This window comes from Lolium rigidum, chromosome 3, assembly GCF_022539505.1.
Source record: "Lolium rigidum isolate FL_2022 chromosome 3, APGP_CSIRO_Lrig_0.1, whole genome shotgun sequence".
Taxonomy (NCBI): domain Eukaryota; kingdom Viridiplantae; phylum Streptophyta; class Magnoliopsida; order Poales; family Poaceae; genus Lolium; species Lolium rigidum.
The window spans coordinates 199,581,845-199,592,975 of NC_061510.1; the positions used below are offsets into that span (position 1 = coordinate 199,581,845).

Below are 11,131 nucleotides of genomic sequence, written 5' to 3' on the forward strand. Positions count from 1 at the left end.
ATTGCAGATTTGAAGCCTTACTTTGGTGAAGAAGAGGAGCTTTCGGCGAGGACGACTTCAATTCAAGAAGGGGGGCATGATGAGGACATCCCATCTCTTGATACAACCGCTGTACCTACAACGACACAAATACAAGGACCAATCACTCGAGCTCGTGCCAAACAACTTAACTATCAGGTACTTTCGTTTCTTGGAAATATTTCTCACATACATGAGAATATGATGCTGCCTAAATCAGATATGTTTGTTACTCTTAGGAATGATGGATCAAGCATGGATGAGGAGGACAAGCATTGGAGCATGATCACGCATGGAGGAGATGGCAGCAACCATTTGAGGATTGAAGATGACGCCGCAAGTGGAGATTTCAGAACTTTGAAGCCACCATAAGAAGAGATGAAGACATGGAAGAAATATAGAGTTTCCCACTTCATAATTTCGTCCATAGCATAATATGGTGCTGCGTCACCTTTAGTTTTGGGCCAGGCCCATGTTATTTTCACGAGGAATTAAGTCGACCACTTTTTAGAGTCCGTATTGAAGGGGGAAAGGCCTTCTAGGGTTTGGTTCGACCACCATATGTATGGCTGGCCGAAACCCCACCTTTTCCTCCTTTAAATACCCCCATAGCCGTCACGTTTAGACTCGGATTTTGATTAGATTCAAAGTTAGCCATCGCCGCAACTCTTGTGTACTTCTTTTGAGGCCAACGCCCAGAACAAGACCGACTATTCGGAATCCCACCTTTTCAATAAAGCTTTCATCTATATTCGTAATATTCTGATTGCATCTTTAGTTCTTACTTGTTCTCGATTTCAGGTAGGAATTAAGACCCTCGCTGGTCAGGCTGATCGTGCATTCGCAAGATCAGTAACTCCCGGAGATTGTCCTAGCGATTGCATTGGCGCACGAGCTTTGCACGTGTAGTCGGATCGTCAAGCACGAACTCCACCAACAAATCGGCGCTATCATACTCTCATCGAAAAATCGGCCACCTTTGCCCTATCAGTCCTCGCCTGAATCCCAAGCTCGCGGCTGCAGCTAGAGGTGCGGCCGCCGGCCTGGGCGAGGAGATCTAGGCAGCGGCGTGGACAGTTCTTGTGAAGAAGATGATTTTTCGAATATTCCGTTTTTTCTCTTTTAGTTTACTGCGCTAGCCGTTTTGCGATCCATAAACACGTTTTCGGAAGACTGAACTTGAATTTTTCGGTTTGCACTTTTACGGGCTCTGCTCGAGATGCTCTAACCATGGTTGGGCCAAGGTTTATTTTGTTTGAAGAATCAGTTGGGCCAAGGGTGAGGAACTCATTTGGCGTGCATCCTTTTCTGCGGCCCAGGAACTCATGAGGCGCTGAGATCGGCGCCACAGTCCTTTCGGCCCAGCCCGCCAGGTCAACTCGCCTTGCTTACTCGCAGACTGCGCCTGGATCAGGACCAGGAGCCGACCCTAACTCCGACGTCCCAAACCCGAGCCAGGAGAGGCGGTGGCCGGCGGGTGGCGACACGTCTCTGCTAGGAGGCGGAAGGCAGCAGCACGGCTGCAGTGAATCAGGCGGCGCACGCAGCAGGTACTCTCCATCCTCTTTCCACTTATTCGAAATAGTATTCGAATTGTCATCTTCTGGTCTGCTGATTCTTGATCGGAGAACGTCGGAGGAAGTGGATGTGGGCGATTTCGTGAGAGCGGGCGGCGAAACAATGATGTTTCCGATCTCCTCTCTCGTCTCTGCGCTGGCGGCGAGCTACTCTACTCCCTCTCCCTTGCGCGTCGTCTGCCCTCTTTCCTCTCTAAGCCGGAGGCGAGCTGGTTCTCCTCTCCGCCTCTCGCTTCCTCGCGCGCTGTCATCTCTCTGCCCTAGCGGCGCGCTTATCCTATTCCTCTATTGCCAAATGCCAAGCACTCAGGTGGATAATGACGAGACTTCAGTTCAACAAAATACTTTTTTTTACCATGTTCAACAAAATACTTCAATTTATCAGTTGCTATAACTACTCCTTTAACGTGTCAAGAAAATGGCATGTCTCACGCTGGATGAAATTTATGCTGCTACTTGTATAATTTACTTATGATGTATGTGTATATCAACCGGAAGAATGAAATAGCCTTTTTTAATCAACATAAACCTATCAAATTGCCCATATGAGCTATTATGAGCCAACTACCTGACCCTTTGTACTGTATGCATTCATTTAATTAAACGTGGTTTCATTGTAGATTGCATTCTAGTTCTGTCACATACTAAATATTATTGTTGTATGTATTTGTAGCTTTCCAATTGGTATTCGGGGACATTGAACCCTAGATGTAGAAGCTTTCCCAAACAAACCTTTTGACCAGGAAAAGGCATACCAAAGATTTTTTGAAAGACACATTGAAATGGAAGCTCTCGAACCTATTCCGAAGTAAGTTTAGGATGAGGTTTCTGATCCGGTTGGTGAAGGTGGTGATTTGTAATAGTATTTGTTACTAAGATTTATGTACAAGGGGGCAATACAACCATGTGAAGCACAGATGTCATCAAAACAACCTATTCACCTTCGCCCCTCCAACCAATCACGAAATTGGATAAGCCTAACTACTACTTATTCATCCAACAAAACAATTTTTTTGGCTCATACCACCCACCCACCCAACCAAAATAAAATGATATCCCAACCCACTCACCCTTGCCCTCAAACCAAGGGCACCTACTCACCAGATAGTCTTGGCATTTTTGCCACCCTATTTGTGTGAGGTTGTTTGAATTAGGTTTAGCCGCACATATATGATTATGAGGTAATTAAGATCTGAATTTTACAGCATGATTTAGGTGAGAGGGGTCAGTTTGCTGGTATATTGAGGGTCACAGGAGGGGTGTATGGGGTTTCCACGGCTAATTATAGGCTTGCTTAACGATGCTTATGTGTGCCAAACTTGGGCCCATTAGCTTTCTTCCCAAATAGTCATCTATGGGTTGATACTTTGTTTTTGTTCGATATAATTATATAAGTTCCAGTGAAGTCTGTATTGTTCCCTGAAATTACTAGTGGAATAGAATTGTGACTGTCCATTCCAGGCTATGGTTTTCTTGGATGGTTAATTAGTGGCGGACTTGCTAATGCAAACAGGTAAATTCAAAGTATCACATGAATTTTCTTTTTCATGGGCTGTGGTAGCATACTAGCTTGTTATCTGCCGGAGCAAGACTTTTGTGTTTAGACCAAGTTAAGGTTTTCATGTTACAGTTGCCAGCATAGCTTGGATTAGAATTGCTCACTGGAGCAAATGGTGAATTCATGTTTGCATTCACTAGGTCAGAAACCTGTATGAATTTCTTAACATTGCTCATCCATGTTCTGAATATTTCTTCTTATTATCCTTGAGTCCTGAACCGCAAAGGTGTCAATATGTCTCGTTCTAAACAGGGTTGCCATTTCATCATGACGACCTAGAATATAACCATAGAAGATGCTGCCATAACAGGTTTACTCATAATTAATTGGGCCGAACAGAACAGCAGAAGTAGCCCAAAATACCTAGTTGTTGCCTCTCAGTTGAGTCAGGTTGATAGTTTCTGTAGCGACCTCTCAACCTTAGTCACGTCAGCGTGGTGTATAGAATCTATAAAGTTTATGATTGGGTAATCTATATATTTCCCGTGCAAACATCAACTTTCTCTCGTGACTGACAAGGTCTGAGAAATACTCCATAGGGTCTTTTGCTTTAATATGCTTGCCAACTATTGGTCACAAGATTGCTTGCTGTTGCTATGCTCCAGTGATATGTTTGCCTCTTAATGCTCTTTGTGAATGTTTTGCTACAGCAGTGTATTTTTGTTGAGTGTTGAGTCATAGTGATAATTGGCATCTATGCGTTAGGACTAATATCAGTTTGCTTCGCTTTTATCTCCCAAGACATTTTCACTTTGTTAGTTATCTGTATGCTTTTGTTACGGTAATGATTTTTTTCCCTTTTATTGATTCTGATAAGAATCTTCATTTTATCTTTGCAGGTTTCTTTCGTTGTGACATCTTTCTGCGTCTAGTTCAGTCACAAGGAAAATGGCAAGCAGAGCAGGTGGCGACGGCAAAGAACCCATAAATGAGCAAGTAGTCGCAAATACTTATGCCAACATGCGCACTGAAATGAACCAACTCTACACCAAGATCACGGAGCTTGAGATGGAAGTGAGCGAGCACTCTCTCGTGATTGGCGCAATCGAGCCTCTGGACCCTACAAGACGATGCTACAGAATGATCGGTGGAGTCCTGGTGGAGAGGACCATCAAGGAAGTGCTGCCTGCGGTGCACCGCAACAAGGAGGGCCTTGAGGAGGTGGTCTCTCGCATGAAGGAGGCGCTGGAGAAGAAAAAGAAGGAGATCACCGAGTTTGAGCTCAAGTACAAGATCAGGATCCGGAAGGGCGACGGCAATGCCGAGGAAGATGTCACCATGAAGGAAGCCTCTGCACAGGGTGTTCTTGTTGGCCCCGCAGGGGGGCAGTAGAGCATAGTGGCAGTAGTTCTCTGTCAAAATCAGATTGCTCTTTTGCTGTATGTCAACCGATATAGTCACACTGTGTTTCTGGGTGTGGTTATCATGCTACGCTGAAGTACTGTTGAATCCTCGTGTGTAAAACTGAGATTATGCTAGTAGAGTAGATCAGAGCTTTGCTGGTAACTGCAGATTTTGCGATGATTGCAGAATGACTTATGTATCTTTCTGTGGTTCTTCTTTTGTCGCGCTTCAGAATTTCTGTTTACGATGTCATGGCTCGGTTCAAAGATGAATTCCGTAGAAATTTTGCTACCCTGAAATGTTTTGCATTGTTCATATACCAAAATTCGTCGAGAAAAATAGTGTGGATTTTCCCGATCAAAGTTGGATCTATATATGCACGGGTGCTGTGCACGAAGGTGAACTAATAATAACCGTACGATCTTGGCGTGTCCGGCTCAGCGCCACTCCCGAATCCCCTCCCGACGCTCATACGCAGCCAGGGAGACGAGAAGAAGAAACCCTAGAGAAACCCCGAGGCAGCCTCCAGATCAGTATGGCCTCCGCCGCTGGAAAGCCCAACACCAACGCCGGCGGCGACACCAAGGGGAGGAAGCGCAAGTTCCTCCCCCACGGCAAGCCGGTGAGGAAGGGCGCGTACCCGCTGTGCCCCGGCGTGCAGGGCTTCTTCATCACCTGCGACGGCGGCCGCGAGCAACAGGCCACCCGCGAGGCAATCTCCCTGCTGGACACCGTAAGACGCCGTGTTCACACTTCAGTAGTTGTTCGTCGTATTGCCATGTTGGAGTAGCACGTGTGCTACTTCGTGTGGGTTCTTAATTCCGCAAGTCACTTCTAATTAGAAGCTGCTGGAGGGATTCGTTCCACTTCAGATCGCTGATAGTGCTATGTTGTGTTTAGTGTAGTTACTTGTTTACTGTGGCGGGACAGTTTACTTCTTGTTGATTGATGCGAAGACTGATTGAAATGAAAAACACGACTGCAGCTTGCTGAACTGTGGCTTGTAATGTAGTTGTATTTGAAACTTGGAATCTTCCTGTCTAGAGTATGTACAGCCTTGGTATACTTTTTCCGGAAGATGGTGGTGATTCGCTCATATAGCAACAAACTAACCATAAGTTGTACAATTATGTTTTCCTTTCTGTTCTGGCAAGGGTTGTATGTTTATTTGTGCCATGTGTCAAGGGAAACGATGATACTTTGCCAAGTTGCCTGGTTGATTTCTTGCCAAAATATGCTGGCTGATATGCAATTCTCGGTTGTTGGATCTGCAGTTTTACGAAGACCTGGTCGACGGGAAAGGGTTTGCTGACAAGTCCAAGATCATACCTGACAAACCGTTGAACAAAAAGATAAAGTTTGACGATTCTGATTCCTCTGATGACGAGGATGCAGATCATTCAGTGAAGGAGACCAGCAATGGAAATGATGCAGAAAAAGGTGAAGCCAAGTCATCTGAGAAGCAACAAGAGGTACTTGGTAACTCAGAAATTACCAGCAAGGACGATGAAGAACAGGTGAAAAATGCTGATGGATCAGCACCAAAGAAGCAACGTGTGGAAGATGCCCCGGTTTCTGAGCAGACAGAGCCAAAAGAGCCTGCTGATAAACCAACTGAGGCCATTGAAGAACCAAAAGAGTCCACTGATAAACCAGCAGAGACTAGTGACATACCAAAGAGTCCACTGAGAAACTAGCAGAGACCAGTGATAAACCAAAAGAGTCCATTGGGTTACCAAAAGCGTCCAAGGACATACCTATTGATGATTTAATTGATCAGGACCTGAAACAACTGGGAGACAGGAAAAAGGTTTGTTTGCTTTTTGAGCTAAGTTACAGTTTAAGATACGTAGAAGGTGGTCTGTTCTTTTTTTTGAAAGCCAGAAGGTGGTTTGTTCTGTTAGATAGTAGTCCATATAAAGTTATGCAAATGACTAAATTTGGTCAGACGTGCTTAACATATATTCTGGGTACAGTTTACACCATAAATATCTTACAATATTTTTATATGGAAACATGCAATTCTTATTCATAGCTCCTAGGCAGTTGTCGACAGTCAAAATACACCTTATATTTTGGAACCGAGGTGGGGATGCTCATAAAATCCTTGCTTCTCCACATCCCTTTCCCCATATCTTATGTATGCTGGACATTGAAATGTTTTTGTGCTTAAGATCTAAAACACACTGTTTTCTTGCACTTGCCCTAAATTTGGAGATCGTCTTGCTGTGGATAGAAATATTTCAGTATTTCAGTTCAGTAGTAATTAGTTTCAGTATTTTACTATTTATTCATTGATACTGACATACCGTAGTATTTAACTTTTTATTCTTTGCTACTTGTTTTATTCTTGTTACCACATCCCTGTGCAGTTATGTATAACTTCTTAAGTACACCTAGCAATTAATTTTGACAAGAAAAACTTATTTGACGACTGAATTATATATGACACCTCTCATTTTAGCAACTGTTTTCTGATAAATTGACAATCAGAATCTTGCGCAGCACATGATTGCTCCTTCAAGAAACAATTCATTAGTATGAGAAAATGCAGAAAATACTAGTCCCATTATATTTTTCTTTGCCTCACTATGGAAAACCACTATACTTGAAACAGAGGCTTTTTGCAAGCGTCGATTCAGGTTGCAATGGTTGCATCTTCATTCAAATGCACAAAAGAGACGGAGACCCTGGTCCAGTTGAGATTGTACAAAACTTGATGTCTTCGGCTGCCTCAACTCGCAAACATATGTCCAGGTTCATATTTGATGTTATTGGAATCTATCATTCCTTGTTCACTAAGTCTCATATTTCAAGACATAATTTCTTATGTTGTGTGCAGTTATTTTCTTGCTTATAGACTTACATCTTGATTGTACTCTAGGTTTCTTCTGAGGGTTTGCCCTGCTGAGGTGGTATGTTATGCTTCAGAAGAGGAAATAACAAGAGCCATTAGTCCACTTGTTGAAAAGTACTTCCCCAAAGAATCTGCTTCAGGGCATAAGGTAACCTGCTCCTTGCTTGTTATGTGGTCTGGTATAAGAACATAGGGCAAAGCAGTAGGACTACGGTATATTTTGTCTTGCATGAGTAGGCATATAGGGTGTTGTTGCTTATAGATAAATATAATCAAATTACATTGTTCTAAGTCCTAATTATTTTAGTCCTAAGTCAGAGTTTTCTAATTTTGACCATGTTCATTGAAAAATATCAGCATCATGTTTCATGTGTATTTATTGGATGCGGTGGATGTTGATTTTTTTTTATTAACCATGCCAAACTTTGTAAACTTTTAACTTAGGTCAAGGCTTTATACCTTATATTTTGGACTGGAGGGAGTACAGACCAAATGCAATGTTTACATAATCAGTATCTAAATGCCATTCATCCGTCATATAAGTGACCCAAAGAAGTTTATTTGCTTTCATCATCCGAAAGGAAGTGCAGGAAGTAGGACCACACAAAGTTTAGCACAAATATGCCACACTTTATGAGCAAGCGATTGCAGGCAGTTTCAGTAACCGACATCATTTATTAGGGCATGCATTGTTTCTATAGAACAATGCAAATTGCCCAAATAGGAGTTGTTTGCTTTGTTGTTTTCCTGTCCAAAATTCTACATGGTTCCTTACTCACTTGTTTCATTGTTCGCAGTTTGCTGTGCTATATGAAGCAAGGTCAAACACGGGAATCGATAGAATGAAAATTATAAATGCAGTAGCAAAATCTATACCTCAAGCTCACAAAGTTGACCTCAGCAACCCTGACAAGACTATTATTGTCCAGATTGCCAAGGTAAATGCTTTAATACAGTTGGATTTCTTTCGAATGCCTATTGTTATGTTTTATGAAAGTGCTTTGTCAACAAAACCTTATAGTACTACAATTGTCATTAAAATTCATATTAGTTGCTGCTCAAATCCCTAGTGTTATGTTTTGTGAAAGCACTTTCTCTATTTCCAAACCCATACTAAATACAAATGATTGCCGACCTTACAAAGAACACACATGAGATCACTTTTTATAGTAGCTTTTAGTAGATAGATGGTCTCAGCTGAGGTTCTGATAAACCATTTGTTTGAATTGTGAGCAGACTATATGCATGATTGGTGTGGTGGAGAGATACAAAGAGCTTGCCAAGTTCAACCTAAGGCAGCTGACATCGCCACCAGAGAAGTAACTGCTGGGAGAGGAATGGTTGCGTCTTGCTGGCTCCTGCGCCGTCTTAAACATACGCAACATCAGTTAGTTCGTTAGCTGGAGAGTGAAAATCACTGTTAAATGATTCAGGTCTACCGTCGCATTAAAACCTCGCATCCTGAGTTGTTTATTTTCCGCACAGTGCTACAACAATCGGTCGAATAAATTCCATCATGGCTCGGTTGGCTCTGTTATGTAGACTGCATGTTCGTTTTTATTGATTATAGAAGGTCAAGGTGTTTTGGTGTCAGCTGGCCTTGAAATCAGAATATGTGAAGTTGTCTAGATAATGTTTTTTTTTTGTATGGTGAAGATTTTTGTTACATGCGTAGTATATAGACGTGTTTTAGTATGTAGACACGTGCAAATTTAGACAAAGTTGAGACATTTTTTTTCCGGAACGGATGGGGTATAAAATATGCCTGTAAAGTAGGACCTGAGCAAGTCAAGACTGTAAGATGACGTTTCAAACGGGAAAATGTAGAACCTTTCGCTTTCCTAGCCCTGATTTTACTGGAAAAGTAATCTGGTTGGTAATCAATCAGCAGCAAAATTAATCTTGGTGAAATCCCAATCGCTTGGAGTTTAAGACAAACTGTAGAAAAAGTTTGAAGCGAGGCCGTAGAAAGATCAGACTGATCCAGTCTTTTCCCTAAAATAAAAGCTAGTCGTGCATCGAACGTTGACAGGGAACCATGCCATAGCGCAGATCAACGGCGGCCAGCCATCCTCCGCTCGGTCGGCGGGCAGGAGTGGCACTTAATGCTGGAGACCACCGCACCGCCCGCGACCACGGCAGCGCAGCACAACCAGCCAACCGAAACCACTACCACGGGCACCGCTATCGGGGGATGACCGATGATGGGATTACGCGAAAGCTACCCTTACCCGAAATCATCCAACCGAACGCATCATCACTCAGCACGCGCGTGCCTGATCTGATTCGACGGGGTGTAAACAGATCGGATCAATTTTTACTTATACCATAATAGTATTTTTGACCATATTTTTTTTTCTTGGATTTGGATCGGAGCGGATTTTGCCTGGTTTCGGATTTGAATGCTACTGATTCAAATTGAAAATAGGATGGATTTGGACCGAAAACAAAAATAGTGGGATACACCTCTCACTGGTAGATAGTTATAGTGCTTGCAAAACTTAGCTAAACATGCTGCCAAACGAATTTGGTAACTCAATAACTAATAACATTGTGAGATTAGCCTTGACATTTGACTTTAAAATCGGATCATCCAATTTAAAACCTTCAAATATCTTTATTAAATCATGATACACCGTAGAGACCCGTCGTTGTTGGCATGGTACATGCAACACCGCTCCACTTCTTGCCTCCACCATCCAGCAGCTCACATGTGATCTAACATTTTGCACGGGGACGGCAGTCGAGCCATCGATGTTGCCAAAAGACAACCTTTGCGTGTTTGGGTACAAATATACGTATTTTGATCTATGAGAATAGTTAGGTTGTCTTGGAAATTGTTCTTCTCCGGCTGTCACCGTACGATTAAGATGTTATTATCGTTTTGTAGCCGCATGAATTTAGTTGCGAGGATCAATCAGTTGTTACAATTGACCTGTAGAGATACTTGTTTACCCGTTGCATGAGAAAGAGAAAAGTCAGTATAAACAAATTGCGTACACCCACAATCCACATGCCACGTGTTCTTGCTTGAGATAGTCCTCTTGTATGCCTTTTCTATCTGAATTGTGAAAAAAGGAACCTCTTAGTCTAACCTTTTTTTAATCGACCTGGAAAATGCAACACCACTCCATCTCTTTCCTTCACCATCTAGCAACCAGGGAGGAAGCCAGGAAACTACAACAAGGGGTGTCAATTGCATGTAAAATACATTGGAGGGGGCCCATATTAGTTAAATTTAAAGATTAAATCCACAGATTAAGTTGGTGGTTTTCAAAAAAAAATCCACCATGAGGGATCCATGGCTCTAGTCCAACACACATCTGATCCAACATCTTACACGGGGGCGGGGCAACGTCGAGCTGTCAACGTTGTTAAAACACGAATTTTGCAATTTTGGGTAGAAATATGCAATTTTGTTAAAACGTCGACCTATAAGAACTTACAAATTGTTTTTTCTCCCGATACAATTAAGTTGTTATTATCGTTTTGTAGTTGCATGAATCTAGTTGTGAGGATCAAATTGGTTGTTACAATTGACATGTGGAGATGCTTATTTACCAGCTGCATGAGAAATAGAAAAGTCAGTATAAACAAATTGCCTACACCCACAATTCACATGGCAAGTGTTCTTGCTTGAGATAGTCCTCTTGTTTGGCTTTTCTATCTGAATTGCGAAAACAGACACTTCTTGGTCAAAACCTTTTTTATCTACGTTCTGTCCCGCAAATGTATTTATTTAGGTAGTATGAGAACTCAAAAGTCCAAAGCCTATAT

General features: G+C 42.4%; 1 protein-coding gene and 1 pseudogene across 1 annotated transcript; both read left to right on the top strand.

The window, feature by feature from the left end:
- Positions 1-1,438: 1,438 nt before the first annotated feature.
- Positions 1,439-4,730, top strand: LOC124698831 (probable prefoldin subunit 2). The gene is made up of 2 exons (XM_047231247.1): positions 1,439-1,568; positions 3,993-4,730. Exon 2 carries the CDS (start codon positions 4,042-4,044, stop codon positions 4,483-4,485), a length of 444 nt encoding a protein of 147 aa, XP_047087203.1. The 5' UTR covers positions 1,439-1,568; positions 3,993-4,041; the 3' UTR covers positions 4,486-4,730.
- Positions 4,731-4,960: 230 nt separating this feature from the next.
- LOC124698832 lies at positions 4,961-8,947 on the top strand (annotated as a pseudogene).
- Positions 8,948-11,131: the final 2,184 nt, after the last annotated feature.